The sequence below is a fragment of the Anser cygnoides genome, chromosome 22 (assembly GCF_040182565.1).
Source record: "Anser cygnoides isolate HZ-2024a breed goose chromosome 22, Taihu_goose_T2T_genome, whole genome shotgun sequence".
In the NCBI taxonomy this organism is placed as follows: domain Eukaryota; kingdom Metazoa; phylum Chordata; class Aves; order Anseriformes; family Anatidae; genus Anser; species Anser cygnoides.
In genome coordinates this window covers 5,530,165-5,555,307 of record NC_089894.1, presented here as the reverse complement: position 1 = coordinate 5,555,307, position 25,143 = coordinate 5,530,165, and the positions used below count along the sequence as shown (strand labels likewise).

General features: G+C 61.6%; 1 protein-coding gene and 1 long non-coding RNA gene across 4 annotated transcripts in view; one reads left to right on the top strand and one right to left on the bottom strand.

Moving 5' to 3' along the window:
* KCNH6 (potassium voltage-gated channel subfamily H member 6) overlaps positions 1 to 24,504 on the bottom strand; it is a 31,642-nt gene extending 7,138 nt beyond the window's left edge. Inside the window, exons 1-9 of one of the 3 annotated variants that reach the window (XM_066981768.1) lie at positions 24,189 to 24,504; positions 21,044 to 21,274; positions 13,334 to 13,489; positions 10,698 to 10,807; positions 8,649 to 8,961; positions 6,928 to 7,139; positions 1,881 to 2,309; positions 737 to 1,136; positions 305 to 504 (exon numbers count right to left, since the gene is read on the bottom strand). In XM_066981768.1, the coding sequence (XP_066837869.1) occupies positions 305 to 504; positions 737 to 1,136; positions 1,881 to 2,309; positions 6,928 to 7,139; positions 8,649 to 8,961; positions 10,698 to 10,807; positions 13,334 to 13,489; positions 21,044 to 21,274; positions 24,189 to 24,264 (2,127 nt within the window). In that variant the 5' untranslated portion in view covers positions 24,265 to 24,504. The remainder of the gene's footprint in view (positions 1 to 304; positions 505 to 736; positions 1,137 to 1,880; positions 2,310 to 6,927; positions 7,140 to 8,648; positions 8,962 to 10,697; positions 10,808 to 13,333; positions 13,490 to 21,043; positions 21,275 to 24,188) is intronic. The other 2 variants (XM_066981767.1, XM_066981769.1) reach the window with 2 other exon arrangements.
* On the top strand, positions 14,603 to 17,074 carry LOC125179834 (uncharacterized). Its single transcript, XR_007157688.2, has 4 exons — positions 14,603 to 14,787; positions 14,918 to 15,024; positions 15,142 to 15,188; positions 16,087 to 17,074. It is a non-coding gene; the product is annotated as an uncharacterized lncRNA (long non-coding RNA).
* Positions 24,505 to 25,143: the final 639 nt, after the last annotated feature.

Below are 25,143 nucleotides of genomic sequence, written 5' to 3'. Positions count from 1 at the left end.
CTCCAGCCGAGAAATGTTATCGTGGGCCTGGAACGGCCGGATAGATGTGGAGGGCTGGATAGCTGGGGGAGGGAGAAATGTTATCGTGGTCCTGGAATGGCTGGATAGATGTGGAGGTATGGATAGATAGGGGGGAGAAGGAGAAAGGGGAAAAATAGGGAAAGAGGGCTGACAGACTCTCTTCAGCCTCCCAGATCTCCTGCCTCCTCTCCAACCTGGTCAAAAGGGTGGACACATTTGGGTGGGCTCCCAGACCTCAGGACAAGGTGCTGCACGAATCGGGGGCCTCCCCCGCCGCACTCACCGCGTTCATGTCGATGCCGTTGGTGTAGGACCAGGCGTGCTGGAAATACTCCTCCAGGCGCTGGCGCAGGGGGTTGGGGATCTGGTGGAAGCGGATGAACTCCTTCACCCGCAGCATCTGTGTGTGGTAGCGGGCCGTGCCCGAGTACAGCCGCTGGATGATGGCGGAGACGTTGCCGAAGATGCTGGCGTACATCAGAGCTGCAACAAGAGGGCAGGACTCAGGGGGCCACGGGGAGATGCATATCCAACCACCAAGGACCTGCAACCAGCAGGTTCCCAAATCCTCTATTTCTATCCCCTCATCCTCTGTGCAGAAGAGGCACAGACGGAGGGAGATCCTCTCCAAAACCCCACATGGTGGCTGTCCCCCCCGCTTCTCCCCACAGCGACCCCTCCAACCTCCGGGGCAGGGCCATGGCCAGGCACTCACAGCCGATGAGCATGACACAGATGGAGAAGATCTTCTCCGAGTTGGTGTTGGGCGAGACGTTGCCGAACCCCACGCTGGTGAGGCTGCTGAAGGTGAAGTAGAGGGCAGTGACGTATTTATCCTTGATGGACGGGCCGGAGGAGAGGTCGCTGTCGTTGTAGCGTTTGCCGATCTGGTCGCCCAGGTTGTCCAGCCAGCCGATCTTGTGCTCCATGTAGGGCCGCTCCACGTTGCCGATGGCGTACCAGATGCAGGCCAGCCAGTGGGCGATGAGGGCGAAGGTGCACATGAGCAGGAAGAGCACGGCCGCCCCGTACTCGGAGTAGCGGTCCAGCTTGCGGGCCACGCGGACCAGGCGCAGCAGCCGGGCGGTCTTCAGGAGGCCGATGAGGGTGGTGGTCTGCAGGGCAGAGCGGAGACAGCTCAGGGACAAGCAGGGAATAAATGTGGCCAAAGGCATGTCTCCAGTCTAACCATGCCAGCTCTGAAGGCTAAAAAGGCACTTCTAGAGCATGAATCACTTGTCCTGGAGGTGACACCTGAAAGAGGCTAGGTGAATCATGCCACAAAATGGACGGCTTCCCTCCACTGACTGGGAAGGGAAGGAGCCCTGGGATTACAGGCGAGCAAGTGAGAGGAGCCAAGGCCAATCTCATGTTTCCTGATGGGTCCTCACCTCGCGTAGATCCCAGAACAACTGCCTTTCACCCCATCCCATGGGCTCTGAGCCATGGTGGGGCCTCCAGGTAGTACAATAACAACAGACCCATCCCACTGCCTACATTTTGAGTCTGGCTGGAAATGCAAGCCCAAATTCGTCCTTGCTGATGTGTGAGGCCGGTCCCTAAACTGAGCTCCCAGCCTGCTGTGCTGGGTTAGCCTCGGGCTGTCTGCCCTGCAAGGAGAGCGGGTCCAGTTGGACATTATCTTAGCTTATAGTAGGGTCTGCGTGGCTGCCTGACCCTTTTCAAATAAAACCCCAGGTTCCAGCTGCTTAATAAAAACCTGTAATAACATCCTTGCTCATCCCTCTGACCAACTCCTCGCAGACCTAGCCACCCACCGCTTGCATTAACCCATCCATACCCCTCTCATTCTCTCCCCTAAATCTCTCTCCCCATCCCTCCACGAGTCCTCTCCTGACCTCGTCAGAGCCGGAGCGGAAGATGAGCAGGTCAAAGGGGATGGCGGCCACCATGTCGATGAGGAACCAGCCCTTGAAGTAGTGGATGGCGATCTTGCCGGGGTGGCTCACCACCTCGTCGTTGATGTTGACGTAGGTGGTGCGGAAGTTGATGACAATGTCCACGATGAACATGATGTCCACGATGAGGTCGATGATGTTGAGCGGGTCGCAGGAGTAACTGCAGTTCCAGTGCTTCTCCTCCACCTGCTCCTCGTTGAGCAGAAAGGCGGCCGAGTAGGGGGTGAAGACGGCCGTGTAGATGACCAGCAGCAGGATGAGCCAGTCCCACACGGCCTTGAAGGGACTGTAGTGCAGGATGGTCCATCGGTGGATGCGCGGTGCCTGTAGCTTGTACTCAGGAAGGACGTCGGCCCCCAGGGACAGCACCTGCCAGGAGATGGGCATGAGAAGGACATGGAGACCAGGAGGGAGGTTGGGCAAGGCCAGGAGCCAGGTGAGAGGCTACTGTCTGTCCCAGTAGGGCAGCAGGGAGCATTCAGTTGGGTTTCTACATCTATTTCACTTCTGTTGCCTTCATGCGTGTCTGTCCAGGAAGCCACAAGGTGAGGTGACCACTGTGGCTGGCACCAAGGTCTTCCCAGCTCCTTGGCCAGCTCTGATGGCTGAAGGACCCTCGGGGCAGGCATTTATCCACTTTACACCCTTGAGACCCACACTGGCAGGGAGGACAGTGCCTCCTATCATGCCTCCTTGTGCCCTCAGCTCTGTGCTACCAGCCCAGGAGCTGCTGGGTGTCCCCACCACAGGGGACAACAAGCCTGGAGATGCAGTCCCGTGGCTGTGGTCCCAAGGGCGATGGCATGTTAGACATCCTGCAAGCCTTGCATGGTGCCTTTCTTGGTCACAGCAGGACCTTCCCCTCGATGTCCCTCTGGGACAGCTATCCTGGGACAGAGGGGACAGCCGGGGCCACCTGCAGCAAAGCCTGGCCTCGGGCAATGCCCATTTCCCATCTGAGCATCCTCAGGGAGGGGACAGCCTGTGACCACCAAGGGGCACACACCATCTCACATGCACAGCCAGCCTGCTGCGTTGTCACATGCCCTGGATTTGTCTTTCCTCCTGGGGACACAATCCCACAGCACCGGTGAGTCCCCCCATGTCCCAGTTCCCCCCTCCAGGACCACCGCCAGCTCCTGGTGAGCTCTGAAGCCACCGTGGGGACACGAAGCAAGGCTCTGGGGACCAAAAGGGCTGGGGCTGTCCTACTTTGGATGCTGAGACAGTGGCATGAAGGCGGTTATTTGGAGCTGGGGGCAGCCAGATCCTCCCTGCCTGCCCCTGCCACTCCATTGTCCCCTGGGTGTCCCCGCAGTGCCCACCACCCGTGCCACCCATAGAGGAGAACAAGGGGCATCCCCGCACGGAGGCCCCAGCAAAACGGGCGCGATTCGGTGCCAGGCTGTGATATCTGTCCCCAAGGAGAGAGCAGGACCCATGCAGATCCCACATCCCACCAGCAGCCCCGTATACCCTGAGGCCACAGTGATGGGCACCACCACGACTCTGCCAACAGCTCCGGAGGAAGGGCCGGATCCTTCCTGCACTGGCGCCCATCTCCTTCAAGGCTTCAAGGGCTACCCGAGGGCTCCTGCTGCTGTGACCCCGCACAGATCCGGCCCCACAGCCCCATCCCACCACGTCCTCAGCTCCTACCTGCCTGCGGCTTGCCCGGCGCCCTGGGTGGCAGCTGACCCTCGGCGAGGTCCGGGTGTCCCCCATGGGGGTCCCCAGCCCCAGGCGCCCACGCAGCGACCGGTGCAGGGGGCGCAGGACCGGGGCCACGGCATTGCCCGCGCAGGCACGCACGCGCTCGGCCAGGCGGGCGGGAGGCATGCGGCTGCGAAGGGCATTCGGGAGCCCGGCGTGGATTAATCAAACCCGATCGATGCTGGGGCCCCCGTGGGGACGAAAGCACCAATGGGGCCGCGGGAGCTGCCGACGTCGCCGGTGGATGGAGAGGGAGGGATAGGAAAAAGTGACTGAAATGCAATCGTTGTGGAGGGGAATGAGGCACTGGGTGGGCTTGGGGACCGGTTCCCGCGGGGACAAAGTGATGCTGCTGAAATTTTTGGTCCTCGAGCTAAGATGTGTCCTGCAGACCCCAAACGGGCTCCTATGCTTTGTGTCTGGGAAAGCCGGCGATGCTGCCACCCTTGTAGCAAAATTGCCCTGTCCTGCCTGGCTGGGAGCAGCTCGGCGAGGCCAGTCCCAAATTTGAGCACCTCAAATGTTGTTCCCTGTGCTCAGATGCCTGCTGTGCACCCCTGCTCCTGGCACCTGGCTCCTGCGGCTGCAGCAAGAGTGGGTTGAGCCCCCTTGGTTTCCAGGCAGGGATTAATATAAAAAGGACAACCACAAAGATTTGAGGCAGAAAAGGGAAAAGGAACAACGTCCAAATGAGCATCTATAGCAACCCAGAGGTAGGGAATGCCTTCAGCCTTGGCCCCAAGGGATGCGGGCGGCACCCATCGGTGGCCTGGGTGGCTCCAGGAGTCTGCAAGGGTGGCAGTGCCGGGTGTCCCCCATGGTGACTCCACCGGGTGCGCCTTCCCCTGTCCCCTTTCCCCTGCACTTACCGGCTTCAGCTGCAGCCGCAGGCTCATGGTGCGGGGTGCAGGGTGCCGGTGCTGGGTGCTGGGTGAGCGAGGCGGCCGTGGGAGGGAGGAGGAGGAGGGGGAGGAGGGAGCAGGGTGCGTGTGGGCTGTGGGTGATGGAGGGGGGGGCCCTGATGGCCCCGGCTGACCCAGGCCACTGCTTGCTCCCCATGGGGCTCAGGGCAGAGCAGATGTAGCTCCCCTCCTTCTCTCTTTGCCCCATGCAGGGGGATGGGGACACCAAGCTGGGGAGGGGGACACACCTCAAGCAAAGAGACTGGGCAGGATCAGGTCCATGGTGCTGGCAGCAGGCAGGCACTGGCCTTTCCCCCCCTCTCTGTTGTTTATCCTCTGGTGCAAATCCTGACACCGCTCAGCACCCCCACCCCTCTTCCCCATCACCCCCCGACCACCTCCACAAACTTCCCCCTTCCCTGGGGACCCGGAGAGGTGCCACCCACGAAACAAGACCCCAAGCTGGTGGTGCTGACCCCGCAGCACCCCTGAGCAGGCTGAGCCCGGCGCACTCGTTGCACTTGTGACCGACCGTCCCGCCCGCTCGCTGCGGTGCCAGAGCGCCCCGAGCAGCCGCTGCCTGCCTCTTCCTGCTGCCAGCCGGTATTTTTAGATGCCGTCAGCCATGCCTCGCCTCTGTCTCTGCCTCGCTGTGAATTATTTAGTGGGCAGGAGCAAGGAGCTGTGGCGTGGTGGGAGGCATGGGGTGAGGATGGGCAGGATGCTTGGGGTCCCTGAAGCCATAGGGAGATGCAATGGGGAGAAGAAGCCTGTCCCATCCCATCCGGTCCAGTCCCATCCCATCCCATCCCATCCCATCCCATCCCATCCCATCCCATCCCATCCCATCCCATCCCATCCCATCCCATCCCATCCCATCCCGCCTGGAGATGGGCAAAGGGAAGGTTGACCTTTTTGGGGGCTGCACCGCAGAGCCCCGTGCCTGCCCGTAGCCAAAACCCATCAGCTCTGATCCCGTCACCCCACCACCAGTCAGAGACCCGGCATCGCCATCATGCCCAAAATCACCCCAGTGCACCGCAGTGGTCCCCAGCATGTGGGTTTTCCCCCAGGATGGGGACACGGAGGCCACTCGCCGTCCTGCTGCAGCATTCGGGGCTGGTCCCCCAGATCAGAGGGGTGTGGGCTGACGGGGTCAAGCCAAAGCAGGGAACAAACCTAAAAACCATCCCGTGCTATTTGGGGAGAGCCCGTCCACCCCGCACAGAGGACACGAGCTGGAAAGTTTCCTGGCACCAAGCTCCTGGGAGGGAAGTCCTGCTCTGAAGGAGCAAACTGCCAAACCCTGGGGCTTTTCTGGGCTCAGATGGCTGCTTTTTCGTTAAATTTGCCCTCGGCTGCTCCTAGCAATGGTGGGATGTATTGGATGTTTTTTGCACATCACGGCTCCCCCGTGCCTCAGTTTCCCCACTGGTAACAGATCCTGACCAGGGCTGTGGGACGCAGCAGCACCCCCCATGTGCACCGAAACGCCCCTCTCCCTGCTCGCGCCGTGCCTTGGCATCTCCCGTGGCCTTTTAATTAACTCGCTGTCCCAAAGTCATTATTTCCCAATGGGGATTTAAAAATATTTCCCTTCCTGTGCATAGAAGGACGGCAGGCAGCTGTGGGCAATGTCCCCCCTCTGCCCCCGGGGCACAGGCACCGTGGGCAGGTGACAGCAGGGTCGGTCCTCGCCACTTGGCGTCCTCCTCCTCCTCACACCTGTGCCACCGCGTCCCATGGCCAGGGCCACCTGGGAACTCGGTCCCTCTGGGGACAGGACGGTGCCATGCGTTTGCCTTGTGGTGACAGTACAGGGACACGCGTGTCCCCTGTGGTGACAGGGTGATGCCATGTGTGTTCGCCACGGTGACAGCGCAGTGTCATGCGTGTCCCCTGCAGTGACAGCGCAGCGTCACACGTGTTGGTGACAGCGCAGTGCCACGAGTGTCCAGTTCGGTGACAGCGCAGTGCCACCTGCTGTCTCCCAGGGGATCCGTGGGGTCCCCAGCTGAGCACACGAGGGCCACCGGTGCCCTGGGGACAGCCAGAGCCTCCCCTGCAAATGAACCACAGGCACATGCAGGCACACGTGTGTCCCCTTCATGGCCATCGCCACACCACCAGCAGTTAATGCCCATGTCCCCCTGGACACAAATTACCCATAAAAAAATGATTCAAGAAAAAAAAAAAAGTAAGTGTATCAAACATTCAGAGGAAAAGATGAAAATCGAATGCTGAGATGCTGGCATTGCCCAGGGTGGAAACTCCAGGTAGCGCTGCCCTCTCCTCCCAAAGCCACAGGAATGGCCGTGACCACATCCTGGTGGCAGTGCCACCATGCCACCACTGCCTCAGCGCCCACGTACCTGCGTGACCTTCTCGGTGACATTCTGCGTGCGCTCCATCACCTTGTGGGGCGCGATTATCTCGATCTCGGTGGTGGAGCCCGAGCGGTGCTTCTCCAGGTTGAACTCCACAAAGTTGAGCGTGAACTGGGGGATTTGGCTGATGGTCCGGTACTTCATCAGGTCCGAGTCCGAGGTGGAGTTCGGGGGGTTGGGTTTGACGTGGGAAGCCTCTGAAACAGGATGGAGAGGAGCGTTGAGGAGGGTGGCGAGAGCAGGAGCTGATTTGCAGAGCTCTAACCTTGGTGCAGGACCACCACAGGGTGCCACCAGAAGGCACTGACCAGGCCATAAAGACTTGGCTTCTTCAGGGTGGCTTCTGACATGGGATGCCCAACCCAAGACACCCGAGGGGGGCTGCTTTTCAGGCACATCACCCATCTTCTCACCATTAAACCTCCTTCAGGGGGCTCGGATGGGATGCCAAAATACAGAGGCACCCAACGTGCTGTGCTATCCCTGAAGATTGTGGTGGGTTAGGGACCGGTCCCAACGAGACCCACCAGGGAGGGATGTCAGGAGCTGATATGAAAGCAGAAGGGGAAGGTGGGCCTCCTCCACCCTTGCATACTCCAGCATGACCAACACAGCTCCTCAGTTCCTCGCCTTGGCTCGTGGCCACCAAAGTGAGCCAAGGAGATGGGCAATGTCCCCACCCAGACATATCCTCCACCCTCAATTCTCCCGAAGAAGAGCTGTAGCGGGGTTGGGGTCACAGTGCTGCGGGGGCTGGATCCCACCTGGTTTTCCTCCCTGCCTCACCCTGGTGCAGGACCAGGGAAGAAGTCCCAGAGGCACCAGCTTGGGCTGGCTCATGGCAACGTGTGCCCACAGAGGTGCTTGTGCCCACACCAGGGGGTTCAGGAACATCCCCAAGCACCGCAACCAGTGTGTCCCACCCCCTCTATCTCCTACGGGCACGGCTGGGTTATTTTTTCAGTTTATTACCCCTTCTAGCCCTCACATTCTGACATCACCCCAAGAGGTGTCATGGGCAGGAGGTGCCGAAGACCCCGTGAAGGTGCCCTCCTGCTGCCACCCTTCTCCTGCCCGCTCAGCCCCTTCCCTCCCTCTGTGCCGTGTCCCCTCCTGAGGTCCGTAACTTGTGACTATTTGAGGACCACGATCCCCCACCCCGTTTTCTCAAGCCAAACACCGCATGCTGATCTCTCCCCATCCCCAGTTGTTGGAGCTTCCCTTGCCTGACCTCCATCTTATTTATTGTCACGTCTCTACAAGAACAAGAGGCCTGAACGTGAACACCAGGGTGGAGGCGCGTTTCCTCCCACCCTACAGAGGCGGCCTGGCCGCTGTCCCCTCCACCTTCAACGTGGGGACATCGCTCACGGGGGCATCGCACTGCCTGCTGACCCCTTCCCTCCCTCCTGGCGTGGTGGGACGGCATTGAGACGCCTCTCACCCGAGGCAGCCAAACGCAACCTCACGCGGTCTCACGACCCACACGTGACGCCACCGATGCTCTACCCAAGAGCAGGACCTGCCTACGCAGGGAAGCACGCCGAGACCAGCGGGTTTGAGGGAGGAGACCCCGCTTTATCTCCGCTTTGCAGAGGAAAAAGCAGTGCAAGGTAAGAGACCTCCCCCCCCCCCGAGACGTGCCGGTGGCCCCTGGGGCCGTCGCTCCCGCAGTAGGACCGAAAACTCCGGGGTTTTTCCCCTACCTGAGTTTGCCCTCCTTTCCCTGAATTTTCTCTGGAACTCAGACCTCGCAGCCTCAAAGTTGTCCAAGGAGGAGACCCTGCGGAGGCTGTGGAAGCTGCCCCCGGGGCGAGACCGAATGAAACCCCACGCAGAGTACGGCCCTCGCGGGCCCAGCGAGGGAGGCTCTTGTTTCGGGGACGAGTGTTGTAAGGTGGGGTCGGCCTCCAGGCTCGGCCTCCTCTCCTTTTCCAGGAGGGATTCGGTCTCTGACTGCACACAGTTCTCCTTGGGCGATGTCTTCAAGTCCCTCAAAATCAGGGAGTCACCACCAGGCTTTAAGACAGCCGGGAGAAAGGGTTTTATTAGAAGGAGTCCTCGCGTGCTGGGGGGAAGGAGGGAGCTGGGGAGGTAAGAGGAGGGGCAGGGGGCTGGGAAGCGCTGCGGTTCCCCCGTTCAGCTCCAGCTTGGACCAGAACCGAGGGTGCTTTGCGGTGGGGGTGACCGAGCCCTCGTGGACGTGGCAGCCCCGGGACGGTGCCAGGAGCCTGCTCACACGGCCACAGGGCTGTTTGCAAGGCGTAGCTGGAAGCAGGCAGAGCAAGAAGAGAAGAGGAAACCCTAACGGTGGGTTTGCCTGGAGCACCTGCCCTGCAGCGCTCTTTCCTGAGGTGTCCCCATGTCCCACCACCGGTCCTGCCTTTCCCTCGCCCCTTGCTCAGGCCACCGCGGCGGGTGGGTGCCCGGGGTGCTGTGCTGCTGTCCCTGGGAAGTGATGTGCTCTGCACCAGGAAGCACCAGAGATGCTGCTGGGTTTGCAAATTCAGCCATATGAGGTCCTCCCACTCCTCCAGCGCCCCTTGGCCATTGCTAAAGGTTGTTCCCTGGGGACCTAAAGGGTTTCCAGCCTTTAACGGCTTCTGCAGCGAGGAGCACAAAGCCACCGCCTTCTGGGGCAGAATCCTCCGGGTCTATGCAGTCATGTCCATGGCTGGGACTGGGGCTTTGAGCGCGTGCCCAAGGCATGGTGCAGCACTTCTCACCATACTGCAGGTCATAGGACGTGGTGACCAGTGGGGCTGGCTGTCCCTGCTCCTGCCAGGCTCTCCCCACTCAGACCAGGCTCCACCAGAGCGGTGGATCGTCAGGACGTCCTCAGGGCGCATCTTCCACGTGTGTGCCCCCGAAACGCTGCAGTGCACCACGCAGCTTCAACGTGGGGCACCCAGAGCCTTTAGCAGCACTGGTGGGTGTGGGACCAACGTACCCAGAGCAGCTGACAGCACTACGGACGCCTTCAGCTCGCCACAAGCACAACCTCTGAGAAGACATGCACCTCCCGCCTTACCCAAGCTGTGATTTTGGGAAGCAGCTGTATCCAGGCTGTCTGGATACACCCAGCGCAGCAACGACCTCGTGCCTGGGGATGCCCCAGCAGAGCGAAAGCCTCCTGCCCACAGCCCTGTGCCTCGAGCCGGAGGGTTTCAGAAAACAACACGCCTTTGCCCAGAGGTACCTTGAGCACTTCCGACAGCCAAGAAGACACTGAGAAGAGCAAGCTCTAAAGAGGTTCCTCCGGTACCTCCCCAATCTCATCACATCAGCAGTGAGCATCACCCTCCATCACAGTCTTTGCAGGAGGACTGAGAAGCCAGAGCTGCCTGGGCTGGTCCCAGCCAGGAAAATGGGGGGAAATGTGCCGTTTCGAGGTTTTTGCCTGCAAGCCCTGCCAGCTGTGCTCCCTGCTCACACCACACCTTCTCCAGCTGCCACCAGTATCTCCACGGAGGAGACACCTCCCCTGACCTCCGCCATCCCAAACAACTCGCCCTACAGAGCTGGACCTTCCTCCCAGCTCGGCACATCTCCCGCTCCCCCCGTGAGCCACGGCTGGCCCTGCGGAGCAGCACGGTCCCATGCCACCGAAGCAACGCCGCCGGGGCCGGAGCCCCCCCAGCACCGGGTACGGCCCGAGCCACAGCAGCCGAGGGGGAGCGGGGTGGGGAGAGCGAGGAAGAGCGCTGGGTCCTGGCCTGAGGCACGGGCTCGTATCAGACAAAGGCTGCGGTTACCTTTCCATAGTCAATGGCTACTCCATCAAACTCACTGGTGGGCAGAGATTTCCGCTGGACTTTGAGTCGCCGCAGGGACGGGAGACTAAACTTCAACCGCCTACCTTGACCTTGTTAAAAAGAAAAACACAGACAAAACACAAGAGACACAGATGTAACCTAGCTGCACGGGATGGCTGCAGTGAGGCAGGTCGGGGCGGTGGCGGGGGAGCGGGCTGCGAAGGATTTCGGGTGGTTTTGGGGGACATGCGTGGGCCTTCCTCCTGCGGCGCTCGCTATTCCCGCAGCGCCGTGCGCTCAGGGCAGACCCTGAGCCGGCAGAAAGCACGGCGGGGCTGCAGGAGACCCCTGCCACTGAGGATGCAAGACGGGAAAGGTGCGGAGCGTCTCTAAGCTGCTTAAAGCCACTTAGGGGATTTGGACCTGGAGGAAATCGAGCCTCTAAATCTCCTTGGTGGGACTCAGGGAAAAAAAAAAAAAAGAAAAAAAAAGTGCAAAAAAAATCCTATAAGTTAACAATTAGGAAAAGTACTTCCAGCCATTTTGTCCAGTGCTGGAACAAAGTGTTGGGGTTGCCCCTGGGGACAAAGGCACCACCTCGCTGGAGCCCAGGACCGAGATGAGAGCAGCTGGGGCTGCAAGGAGCAGCAGAAGAGGGTGAGGAGGGGAAGGGGTGGATGCAGAGAGGGACCAGCAGCAGCCACAGGAGGACCTGATGTCCCTGGTTGTGATGCCCAGCACAAAATCGCTCGTCCTCCTCTGCGGCTGCTTTGCGGAGCAGACCATGACTCACAGGACCACACTCGTGACCAGGACCAAAACCTTCCCCAGACAAACCCCGGCAGCAGGGCCAGGAGCTGGACAAGGCTTGGACCAGCTTGGCTTTACCCTACGTCAAAAACAAAGCAGCCTAAATCCACCATTAGATGAGCCTCTGGCTGACTTTCCCCGTGTCTCATCCCTCCACTAGCAGCAATACCTCTTGGCACAGGGACGTGGGATGTAACATAAGCTCCAGAAAGGCATCGTCCTCTGGGAGAAGGCAGCATATTGCGGACCTGGTGGGTTTTGGCAGAATTTGCCTCCCCTCACTTAACCCCAACACGCTGCCGAGCTGCTCGGAGTCATAAAACCCACGCACAAGAGGCTGGTCCGGGCTGGCCCCAGCCTTTCCCGACAAGGCTCCTTGGGGTGCGCAGCGCAATACGGGGTGCGCAGGGAAATCACTCGGTGCTGGATCTGTTTGGGCGCCTTCCGCAGCCAAACCCACACCTCGGGGTATGTTCAACAGGACAGGAACGCATCATATGTCGAGACGTACATATGAGAGCTGGGAGGGCTGCCAGGCAACACCGGTGCTGGTATTTAGGACGTCCTCAGCAGTTCATGCACAGAGGCTAACTGCTATTGTCGCGATGCACCAGAAATATAAACCTCGCCACTTCACAGACATAGCAGGATTTACATACATCCACCGCACAGCCCTGTGCGTATGCCTGGCCTGAGGATGCACAAAACCCGAAACCACACACAGCATCCCCACCGGGACCTGCAGCCGCGCACGCGAACCCCTTCGTGGCACCGGGCTGTGTCCGTGCACCGAGCGTGAATGCATTTAAAACACGTTACACTACACAAAGGGCAGCGTGAAGGGGCCCCGTCATTCCCGGGTGCAGCCCCAGTCCTGGCTGTGGTCCCAGTCCTACTGTGCCACCCCCAGTGCCATGGGGGGACAGACCCGGGCTGCTCCCACAGCTTTAGCCTGGTCCCCATATGTCCTGACGCAAGCCTCCCTGTAGCGCCCCGCACCCCAGGTAGCGTTTATAGGAAGATCTACGTAAGATTATTTACCCACTTAGAATACAGGTGGCTGACACAGAGGACCCTATAGCAGGAGAGTATTTGGAAGCTCCACCCCAGCTTCCCATGGTCTGGTACAACATCGGTATCTTTTGGTACCCGCACCCCCTGCAGGGCCTCGCCATAGCTCTCCCTTTGATCCAGCTCCCCAAAAAACTGCGATTGGATTTTCCACTGCCCCCAAAATGCTGGGATGAGCCTGGGACTGTGGGTAACAGCCCAAAGCTGGAGCAAGTTCAGAGCCATCCCAATGCGTCCCTCGTGCAGTGACATCCCCGTGGCGCAGCCCTGCTGTTGGTGACACCAAATATCCCCCAGCTGTCCCAAAATATCCGCACGTGGCTCCTGTCCCACGCCAGCGCCCTCTGTCCCGGCCAACGCAGTGCTGCCTGCCCGCAGCAGGGACCCGAGGGGCTGCCACAAACCCCTCGCAGCATGAACTATCAAAAGGCTGGCAGCAAAGCAGGGGGTGTGCAGAGGGGCTCGACGGCTCCACTCGTGGCGAGATGCCCTCTCCTTAAATTTGCACCCTCCTGTGCCCGGGGTCCGTCCCCACCCTGTCCTGAGGTCCCCAGGTGGATCGGGAGGCGCGCGGCACACAGCGTGCCTGGGCGTGCACGCGAAGGGCAAAAAAAGCCCTTTTTTCACCCGTTTTCTTTTCAAGTGGCTCAATTCCCCGACCCGGCGGAGCTGCGGCTTTGCAGAAGCGCAGCCCCCCGGAGGACGCAGCCCTGCCTCCCCCCCCCGATGCCCCCGGTGTCCCCAGCGCCACCCACCTGCGCGCCAGCTCTGCGACAGCCGCTGGTGCAGGCTCCGGCTGGCGCTCTTGGCGATGAGCTGCGCCAGGTCCTCGAAGTTGAGGATGAACATGATGACGACGCCGTCCTCGTTCTTCACCGGCACCACGTCCACCAGGCACCGGAAACACGAGGCTGTGCGGAGAGAGGGAGAAGTCAGGGGGGGATGCGGGGGGCTCTTCCCCGGCCCCCCCCCCGTGCCATAAAACGATTTTGGCAGAGCCGTATTTTTTAAGGGATGCAATTCCCAAGGGTGAGCAGTGGGGAATGTGGAAGGCCCTGGAAAGCTCCGTCGCCCTGCCACATCCCAGCTCCCACAGACCGCATCTTGCCTTTATATTTTGTTTTTTTTGTCCCAGACAGTCATTTATATTAATGTACTTTAGACTAGCAATTACGGCGTGGGTAATTAAGAACTCCGAAAGTTTCCAGGTAGCAGTTCAACCTCATTAAGTGTGCTGCTTGTAATCAAACCGCCGCTAATTGCCCTGCAATCGCCAACCAGTTTGGGGGGGACTGGTTTCGGCCTTCTCCCATCCCGGGTGCAGGCCATGGGTGGGGGCAGCACCTCGGGGAAACTGAGGCACGGGGGGGGGACATAGGGATGGGCGCAGTGACCTGGGAGCAGGGGGGCTGCGGGGACGACCCCCAGTGTGGCACCAGGGCACGGGGCCATGCAGATTTGCCCGCTGGATGCACGACTTGACCCCATGGTCCTGCTTGAGCCGCAGGCAGGTGCCAGCCTGCCGCAGGGGATCCCCAAATTCCCTGCAGCCCTTTCCCCAAAGGGAGGACGCAGAGGGCTTCCCACCACCCTTCATTCCCACAACAATCCTAAAAAAGCCATTCCCAAGGGTACACTCAATGCGGAGCCCTTCCTTGAGCCGCCTCCTGTTGCTTTGGCACCGACCCCATCCCTGCTGGTGAAATCCCCCCGAAAATCCCCCCAGTCCCCTAGAAGCGACAGGGCAGCGGGGTACTGCTGCAGAGGTACCTGCTGGGTGACAGGATAGCCCCCCTCAACACTTTGGGGCAATTTTGGCCATTTCAAGCATCAGCCCCTGCAAAACCACCCAAATCTTCCCTCCGCCCCTGGACACAGCGATTAAAGGGGCCGGCGCCCTGCGAGCGGGGGATTAGCGGGGTCGGCAGCGCGGGGATGCGCGGCCACGCTCGGGGCCCGTCGGCCTTTCTGCGTGTAATTTTAAAGAGCTCAGGGCCTCCCGTAATCAGGAGCAGATGGCCGGCATCGGGCAACTTCCAAATCTGCCCTGACGTCAGTGGCGCGCGCACACACACACATGCACAAGAAGGGGAAAGAAATGGATAGGGTGAAATCCGTTTAAAGGGCCCGGCAGCCGGGATTATTCCTTTCCTTTCTTGATTTCATCGTTGTTCACCACACGGAGGGGAAATCCACTTAAAAGCAGGAGGTGGGGAGGAGGGGGGGGGATTTTCGACAGATAAAGTCATTTGGAAGGGACGCACGGGCACGCCGCGCCGACCCGCGAGCCGTGATACTGGGGACAGAGAGAAATGAACCCTTTTTTCCACCTTTTGTAGGTATTTCTGCGGGGCCTGAGAGGCGAGCGGGTGTCCTCAGGTGGTGGCACGGGCACGGAGGATGCGGTGCCAGCCCTGGGATGCCGCAGCTCTGCTGGCGCACGCATGTGAGTGGTAGGGTTGGCTGCGGGATGCTTTCTCCTGCTCTGTGCTATAAAATTTATTATTATTATTATTATTATTATTATTATTATTATTATTATTATTATTATTTTTTCCTGCAGGCTATTTTGAAGCATCACCAACTTCCAAAGGACCAGAAAACTGGCAGGTTAGCCGTCAGCTCTGTGCTTTCCCATGCAAGGGCATCCCGATCCAGATGGCCTGATCCTGGCTCACGTGCTCTGCCCTGCTGCACGCTTCCCTTTCGCTGCTTCATTTTTTTCCTTCCTAAGCTCCTCCACGGCGCTGGGAGCCTCTGAGCCGCCGCACACCTTGTGGGGGCCGGATCCTGGAAGGGCCAGCGTGCCCACAAAGGGTTAATCCCAGGCCGATGTCAAACAGCTGAAGATTGGGGCCGTGAGGAGCAGCTGGGTGAAGGCTGGGGCTCGGGTTGGAGCTGGGAGGCAGCTGGCGCCCAGTGTGATCCCACAAATCCAGGCACTGGTCCGATACCCCCCACTGGTCCCCAGGGAATTGCCCCGGCTGGGGCAGGACCCATCCTGCGTGCAGGGAGCCCGGTGCCTGGCTTGGACCTGTGCCTTAGATGGGAGGACAGGGCATCGGGGATGGAGAGGATGGCTCAGCACCTTCCCTTGAGCTGCAGCCAAATCCTCAAAGATTTGAGGTTTTGGGCAGCGGGGTGTGGGGTACTTGGGCACCCTGGAGCTGCTGCGGTGCCTGGTGCGGGTGGGCTGAGCCCCCAGCCCTGCGCCGCCGTCCTTGTTCCTCGATCGCCTGTCCCCATCCATCTGCCCGTCTCTTCCCTTCAGCTGTTCAGCTAATCTGTCTCCATCCGTCTAATTTTATCTAGCCGCCAAATGATCTCCTGGAGGAGTCCTGGGGGCATTCGCAACCTCTCTGCGCTTCGCCCCCGCCCGTGGGGCTGCCCACAAAAAGGGATGGCAGGGGGGACGCGGCACGGGAACGGGACCGAGTGGCTACCGGTGGGCTGGGGCAGGGAGTGGTGGTCCTGGGGACTCTGCTGGAATTTCTTTTCCCTTCCCCAGCGCAGGCTTTTGGCATCTTCCCTCCTGCCTGGCAGCCGAGCGGTCCCTGGGGCATCAGTGAGGGCTCTCCTGGAAAACTGGGGGTGTCCCAGCACCGGGGGGTGTCCCCACACCGATCTGGCTGTCAGCAATGAAGGTGCTGCTTTGGAGAGTCCCACACTCATCCTCCAAAACTTCATGGGTTTGCATGGGCTGGAAAACAGCTCGTTCCCCCAAACCCCGGGCTGGGTTCGATCCTCCCATCACCCAGCATCTCCCCGAAACCGAGAGGTCAGAGGCTTTGTGCTTTCTGACCCATCTCGTCTCCTGACCTTGATGAAAGCGAGCACTTAATAACATTAAAATTGTCATCGTGGGGCCCCTCCCTCCCCGGCCCTCTTATCCTCTGCAGCCACGAGCGGCGACTGCGTTTGCCCGTATCATCGGCATTAAACTAATCAACGGGACACGGGGGTTTCCGAGAGCCGGACACAAAACTGTATTGTTATGAATATTAAAAAAGCAAGCTATTAATCTGCCCTGGGAGCTCTCACTGAGTCCTTCCCTCCCCCGGCCGGCAGATTTAATCTGCAGGGTCTCATGGCAGAGTGGCTAAATCTATAGTGGCATTATATAACGGAGCGGAGGAAAAAGGGTGGGAAGGGCACGGAGGGGACGGGGCCGTCTCGCGCCCCCGAGACGCGCACAGGGCTGAGCCTTGCTCCTGTCTGGGGAGAAATCAGCGCTAGGGCCCCGGTGGAAACTTCAAAGAGCTGTGCAGATTGCTCCGAGACCCTAAATCAAGCCGTTGAGGCAGGATGGAAAATGCTGGGAGGCTGAGCCCTTGGGAAGTGGGTATCCCATAGGGTCCGTCTGCTGGGGGGCGGCTATGGGGGCTGGGGAGCGCCCTGGGACCGCGTCCCCCTGCGCTGGGAGGGGTGGCCCCATGTGCACCATGAGGATGGTGCTGGGGGATGCCTGCTCCTATCCTATTGAAACTGGCTGCGACATGGGACCAGCAAAAATACTGCTTGGGGCAAGCCCCTACAACCAAAACGACCTTATTAAGGGAGGTGGGATGGACGCGGCCCCGCACCGGGGATTTCTGCTCATGGGTTGGGGACGACAGGAGGGGAAGGAGTAGGAGCATGGAGCAGCTGAGGACACCGGGGAGCCTCCAGCATGAGGTGGCCATGAGGATGCCACCCAGCCTGGCGGGGCATTTTGGGGTGCGGGTGGCGGGATGCTCCGGTGGCCCTTCCCTCGCTAAATCCCCGCTGGCCGCAGGAATTAGCCCAGCTTAGCACGGGGCTGTGTGGCCAAAGCTGCAGCACTACATCTCCCAGGGGCTGTCCAGGAACCCGGAGGGCTCCATCCTGGTGCCACACGGTGCCACCTCCCACCGGGGACACAGCAGCCGGTGAGGGTGTGGGGATTAGGGTGAGAAGCAGTGCCGGTCCAGGCGCACAGCACCCAAGGAGCTGCAGAGGGTGGAGATGTGTCCCTTCCAGCCCCGTACCCTGACCGTGCCGTCCCCGGGGCAGAGCTGGAGGCGCAGCACGGCCGTGCCAAGGAGGACGGACGTGGCCCCGCAGCGCCAGACCCCCGGGAGCGGAGTGTTTGTCATTGCGAGCCGGGGATGTTTATAAGTCCCCATCTGGAGTCGGGCCGCGGTGTCTGCCCCTTCCCGAGGTCAGGGCTCAGCTCTGCCAAGCCCGACCCTTAAAGAAACACGGGGCGAGCTGCCCTGGCTCGGCGCAAAAACCACAAGTTTTTGTAAAAGCGAACGGATCGAGCTGGGGTTGGGCTTTGTCAGCCTGCCGTGCCTCCCTGCTGTCCCCTGCCACCCGGGAGGTCCCCTGGGTCCTGCCTGCTCCGCACCACGGGGCAGCACGCTGCATGTGGCCATCTGTACGGCTGTGTGGAGTAAACGTGGCCGGATCCGTCCCCGTCTGCCTTCGCGTGGGCTTCTGGCAGCAGCTGATGGAGAGAAGCCCATGGCTGTGCTGCAAACGTGCCCCAAATGGGGAAGGAGGGGACATGCTGCCTGCGGTGACACCCCGTAGCCACCAGCCCCACGGGGAGCTGCGGGGGACATCCGTGGTGACACCAGGTCCCCGACGGCTCTGTGACCTCCTGAGCCCCCGGGGAAATCCCAGCCACGGCAGGGGCGCGAGGCATCTGCCGGGCTCATCCCTGCCCCTAACCCTCGGGGGACTGGCACGAACGGTCTCTGCTCGAGGGGACAAACCCCGGGCTCTGGACACTGTCACCGGGGGGGGGGGACAGGGACGGGGACGAAGGGGCTGCCAGCAGGTGGCTGTCCCTCCAGCTGTCTCGTCCCCTCGTCTCCCCTTTCAGATTCATAACCATCGCATCCACGCAGATTAAGAGCCAGGCGCTCGGTGCCAGCTGCTGCCGCGCCGCCTGTGCCAGCGCCACCGTGCCCAGCACCTGCGGCCACCGGCCCCGCTCGGGGGGCCCTGCGGGCTCTCACCGGCCACCTTTGGGGGACCCCCAGCCCCTCTGGGCCAGCTGGCCGTGGTGGGGACCGTGACCCCACGTGCTCCTCATTGATGTGGGGTTGATCCCGGCCCCGGGCAGGTCCAGCTGGGCAGCGTCTTGCGAGGAAATGAACTTCAGGCTGAGCCGCCGGCTTTGGCCGGAGGGTTGGAGCCCACCCGCACCACGGCCGGGCTCTGCCCTCTTCCCGAGGCTGATTTGGGGCTGCTGCGGTGGGGAGGGACAACGGCCCGGTCCTGCTTCCCCCCCCCCGGTGTTTATTGGCTCCATTTCATCTCCTTTTACAATCAGCGGCACGCTAACGACAGCATGGGTGTGATGTTGTCCCCAGGGACGTGCTGGCCCCAGAGCAACAAGCCCCATGGGAACCTGCCTGGACATGGGCACAGCCACCTGCCCTGACACCCATGGGTGCCCCGGGCACCCTGTCCCCCTCCAGTCCCCTCCATTCATCCTCTCTCACCCTGCTGGGGGGCTCAGGGAGGCAGGTTTTGGGGGGGAGAACATCAGCTCTGGCAAACCACAAAAGCCAGGAAAGAACCAGGCGAGCTGCAGAGCCGGGAGTACCGCAGTAATAAACAGCAGGTCGAGCCTGGAGATTGGAGCCGCCGTGATGAAAAGGAGGACGGGCGGGTTCGGAGCCTCCGCGGTCTAATTAAGCAGCAGCTCCCCGTAATGCGAGGGCCTTTTCTTCGCCGATAAGGCCCATTTATAATGGGCTGAGCGATCGCAGGCTGAGTGCTGGGGGGAGACAATTGGAGAGCGTATTGCTGGTGGGGCTGGGGTTTAAAAATAGCCACGAAGGGCTTTCTTCTAGGCTTTGTTGTGTGTGTGCGTGGTTTTTTTTTTTTTAACCCTTTTTTTTTAATAAAAAAAGAGAAGAAAGCAGCTCGGAGCGTTTCCGTGGCCTGGAGGAAGAGCAGGGCTCTGCGGAGAGTGGTGAGCATCCTACGAGCTGTCGGGAGCTCTTCAAGCACGGAAGGACGGGGCTGGATCCTGCTGCCAGTGGGATCGAGCAGTCCCCAGGGACCAAGATCCCAAAGGGCCTTTGGGAAGCCACCACCTCCAGCTCCCCGTGACCGCGGGGGCCAGGATTGTCCCCAGTTTTTCGGCGCTGGGTTCTGGGGGCTGCTTTCTCTCCCTGCTCATCCTGTGCCACCATCCCCGTCCTGGGGAGGGGACGCGGAGCCGCACGCCCTGTCCTTGCCACACGCTGCAGGGAGCAGGGGGACGGCGTGTGCCCGCTCCTCCTCGTGCCTTCCCAGCCACGCTGGGCTCCGGCCAGACCCCTTCAACCCGCGGCGGCTCGGGTGGGGGGAAGCGCAGCCCCACCTGGATGCCAGCCCAGGAGATAGGGGCTGGGAGGGAGGCCAGGACACCCGGGTCCCTGCCTGGGAGATAGGGTGCGGGCCGGGAGCCAAGGCTCCTGCCTCCATGTTCCCCTCCCGGTTGTTTCTCCTCCATCCCGGCACGCTCAGAGCTGACAACAGCGAGGTGCAGCCCCTTTCTCAAGCCCAGCCCCCAGCAATATAATCTAAAGCGATGGGAAGGCGCCGCAGGTTGAAAAAAAAAAAGGAAATACTTAATGTTTTCTACCTCTAGCGAGCGCCTGATCTTCTGAATTCCCCCCGCTTCTGCCAGTCCCGGCCAACACTGCTTGGCAGCATCGAGCACTAAATATTTATTTAACTTCCTGCAGTATTAGAACTAATCACTAGTATTTTCCATCAAAGCTTCATTTTCATCTTAGTGTAATTCCATCTGTGCGCACGCAGCCACATCCTGCTGGCTGGAGGGGCAGCTCCAACGCCGTACCAGCGCCCGCAGCCGGCTTTGGGATGAGATGGGTGGCAGGCTCACCCCGACACGCAGCCGCAGTCCCATTCCGTCTCCCCCGTGGGCACCCCGTGGGATCCTCATTCAAGCCATCGGGATGCTGAGAGTGGTCCCATGGCTCTGAGCCGTCACTGAGGGCTTGCAAACCCCATTCCCAAATAATCCAGCAGCTCCTTTCTGTTGCTTGAGGTGCCACCACCACCAGAGCCCAAATTATGGCCAAGCTGGGTCTGTCCAGCCAGGACCCACCATGGGGTCACCCTGCTCCCATATCCTGTGGCAAAACCCTAGTCCTGGGTCCAATCGCAAAGCCCTGGTGCCAACAGACTCCCTTTGCCACCCAGCCCCAGCTTCAAAGAGCTGAAAGAAGAAGAGAAGCTGAGGGTGCCCCATCCCTGGAGGTGCCCAAGGCCAGGTTGGATGGGGCTTTGGGCAACCAAAAGGCTGGTGGGAAGGGTCCCTGCCCATGGCAGCGGGTGGAATGGGACGAACTTTAGGGTCCCTCCCACCCCACCCCGTGCTGTGATTCACCTCAAGCCCAGATGGGTGACACCACCACAACCACAGTCCCCACCTAAGGACACCGGTTCGCCCCGCGCGTGCCGAAAGCATCCCTTACTGTCTTTGCGGTAGTAGAGGATCTCCAGCTTGCACTCCTCGGAGCCAAGCAGCGCCTGCGTGAGCTGCGCGATGGAGCTCTTGGTGGTGTCGGGGCCGGTGAGGAAGTCGCAGGTGCAGGGCCGCTGCATCACCTCCACGCGCGAGTAGCCGAACATCTCGCAGAAGCCGTCGTTGCAGTAGATGATGGCGCAGTTCTCCATCTGGGCGTTGGCGATGAGGAACTTGCGGTCTGCAGGGACGCAGCAGAGCGCGGGGCTTAGGGGGACGTGGGGACACGCGGGGGGCCCGGCTGGATGGGGTGTGCTGGGGTTTTTTGGTGCCACCCTCTGTTGGGCACCCCAGGCTTGTGCAGGGACGGGCTCCCCAGTGACACCCGTGAGAGGTGCTTAGGACGATTGCTGGCACCAGCCCACATCACTCTGGGTGCTGCCCTGCTCCTCAGAGAGAGAAAATCCCCCTAATTTCCCACAAATCAGTGGCTGTGGGGACCCCCAAACAAGGGTCCCTGCTAAAATGCCACTGCAGAGCCCTGAGCCACCTCTACCTGCTCACACATGAGGACTCGCTGCTGTCTGAAACATGGGAAATCTGTCCCCAGCAGGCATGGGGAAGAGCTACAGAGCCCGTCTCAGCCCAGGAGCTCATCGGGGACCCGAGATATCTCAGACACTTCCTACCCTTGCTCAGATTTGACTGAAGTCAGGCAAGAGGTAAGAGGAGGCGTGAGCTCGGCTTCTGCGGGAAGCCAGGCTGAAACCTGCCGCACTAATGATCCTCCGAATGTTTTATGGGATAATTGTGCCTTCGGGCTGGAGCTGAAACGCAGACCCCGCTGCGCTGCATGGCCCACGTGCTTGAGAAGGCCGGGGCTCAGGTGGAGGAAAGGGGAAACTGAGGCAGGGAGCGGCACGTCCACATCGCTGGGCTGCGGCCACGCTGGTGTCATGCCGTGGTGACTCGCAGCGCTGCCGAGCCTGGGGTGTCCAGCCTGGATGGAGCCCCTTCGACCCTTTTCCTAGGGGAGACCCAGCCTCAAGCTTTTATTTTATTTTATTTATTTATTATTATTTTTTTGCTTTTCTTCAAGAGCGGGGGGTGCTGGGCACCAGGAGAGGTTTTGTTAGGATGTGGCAGTGGGGTCTATATGCACTGATGCAAAAGGCTGCGTCCACCCCCTGCAGCACTCCCCCAGCCTTTGGCATCCTCCCGGGCTGGAGCTGGAGGCAGGTCAGAGCAGAGGGTCCCTTTGGAGGCTGCTTCCCAGCCCAGACCCCAAATAATCTCCCGGATTACCCAGGAATGGCATCTGCAGTGTGCGCGCGCTCCAGAGCCCCGCTGCTCTCCCGAGCTGAGCGCCGGCTTCACTCCAACGCGGAGAAACCTCGGCACGGCTGCGGCACCGGGACCTGGCGGGGTGGGGGCCCCCCCCGGCACATCGGGGCTCCCCTTAATGTCACCTCCGGAGTCCCTGGGGGAGCGGGGATGCCGGCATCGTGGTCTCCTGCGTCAGCCCTTGGTGGCCCCTCGTGGGGGGCTCCCACCCTCGGCTCCTTTCCCACGTAGGACGGACACACGCTGGCGTGGGGTTTTTCACCACAAAGAGCACAAAACCCACATCCAAGCGTTCCCAAGTTGCCTCCCCTGCCCCATCCCGCTCTGTCCCAATCGCTCTGGCAGCACAGGGAAGGGATCCCCCCAAACCCCGCGCACCACCTGCGATAAACATCTCCCCACGCAGTGCCAGCCCCGTGGGCCGGATCGGGGCCGTGCTGGCGCAGGACAGAATTGATGGTGCTGGCAGCGCGCCGCACCGAGCACACGGATATGCCCAAGGCCGGCGTGGGGACGAGCTGGGGAGCCAGCTCTCCTTGCGGGTGTTTTTGCCCCAAATTTGCTTTCTGCCCTGCCCTCACCTGCAGGTTTGCCCTTGCCCTTGTGCTCAGCCGGGAGGGTGCTCTGGGCTCTCCAGCTCCGGGTGCTGCGGCACCCACGGGGGCTGCGGGGCAGGGTGACAGCACCCACAAACAAAGGAGGGCGAAGTGACCCGGGGGGGCTCGTTTTAGTCTCTCCCAACACCTGTTACACACAGAGCTGCCCTGGGGGAGTGCGGGGGGAATATTTTGGTGTGTGCGTGGCCCTGCTGGCAGCACGCAGGCAGGGAGCCCGCGGGGCCAAGGGGGCCTGGCTGCCTCCCCGCTGGCACGCCTCGCCGCCTGCCCCCGCTGCCCTCCAGCCGCCGCGTCCCAGCGGGGGCTGATAGGAACCAGGGACAGTTTTTCTCGCTTCCCGTCCCCGGGGTCACGTCACTCACTGCCACGGCAGATCCCGCAGGGACGGTCGCCCAGCCGGAAAACTCGGATACCAGGGAGAAAGCGCAGGGAGATGGGGCGCCGGGGGGTGCACGGCCCCAGCGCCCCACGGTAGAGACCCAAATACAAAAGGGGGGGTAACCCCGCTCCCCTCCCCTTGTCCCCAGCCCCATAGGGACAAACCATCCCCATCGGGGTGCCCGGACAGGGTGAGCGCAGCCCCCCGCTGCCTCCCCCCGTGGCCCCCGACCGACGGCGTGCAAACCCCCGAGCTCCCCGAGGCGCCCGAACTCTTTGCTATATTTGACACGAAAAGCAGCCAAAAAAAAAAAAAATCATATAAAGGGATTACTCCGAGCAACAGCAAATGGCAACATTTCACCAGGGACGGCTGCCTCGGAGCAGCGCGGAGTTGAAGGCAAACAAGCAGCGAGCGCGTCTGTGCCGCCGGACACCCGGCTGCCGGCCGGGCCCCCTCCCCGCCACCCCGGGGACCCCCACCCAGCCCGGAGGGGCGCGGGGGTCCCCGGTGTCCCCCTCCCCCGGCACCGCTCGTCCCCTTGCGTCGCCCTGTCTATAAATACCCGCGGGGACAGTGCCTGGCTGTCGCCCACCCCTCCGCCCCCCCCTCCCCGGGGGGGGGGGTCACGGAGGAGCCTTTATTTCCCCGGGGACACCCTGCCGGTGGCCTCCCTCCTGTCCCCCCTCTGCTCCTCGCCGCGCCCCGAAGTTTGGGGGCCGCGGGGGGGGGGGGGGGGGGTTGGGACGACACCGGTACCGGTACCGGGGGACCGGGAGCAGGGAGCGGGGCGGGGGGGGGGGTACGGTACTCACTTTGCCCTTCAAATTTGCGGATGATGGTGTCCAGGTAGGTGTTTTGGGGGGCCACATGGCCCCTGCGCACCGGCATCTCCCCGCCGCCCGGTGCGCCCTGGGCGCAGCGCAACTTCCCACGGGGGCGGCGGGGAGCTCGGCCCGGCCCGGAGCGGCTCGGCTCGGCTCGGCACGGCCCGGCTCGGCACGGCACGGCCCCGCTCCGCCTCACCCCAGGGCTGGCCGAGCTCTGGAGCCGAGCCGGCCCGGGGCTCCCGTGCTCCCGGCGGCCGGAAGGGGGAACCCCACCGCCCGCCCTGCCGCGCCCGGCCCCGGGCGGGGGCGGCCGGGGAGGATGAGGATGGAGGGGGGGGAGGAGGAGGAGGAGGAGGAGGGGGGGGTGGGAGGTGGAGGGGGGGGGTGCGTGGAGGAAGGGGGGGAGGCTCCGCTTGAAAGGGGGAGAAAAGAAGAGAATAAAATTCTAAGAGTAGAAATCCCCAAAGTGCTTAGTCACCGCTGTCCCGGCCCGCCGGGAGGTTCCCGGGTGGCTGTCGACAGCACCAGACGGAAGATGGGGAGCTGCCCCCCCCGGCCCCCCTGGTCCCCCCCCGGTGTCCCCCGGTGCCCCCCGGTACCCCCGGCACAGCACTTGCCGGCAGCGGCCCCGCAGCCCCGGTGGGCTCCGGGATGGAGTGCTGGGGTGGGGGGAGCAGGTGGGTGCTGGGGTGCTGGAGGTGGGGTCCTTGGGGTGCTGGGGTGCTGGAGGAGGGTCCCTGGGGTGCTGGGGTGCTGGAGGAGGGTCCTTGGGGTGCTGGAGGGGGTGGAGGTGGGGTCTTCGAGGTGCTGGAGGGTGTTGGATGTGAGGTCCTTGGGGTGCTGGATGTGGGGTGCTGGAGGTGATGGGGGTGCTGGGGGTGCTGGAGGTGGGGTCCTTGGAGGGCTGCAGGGTGCTGGGTGCGGGATCCTCAGGGTGCTG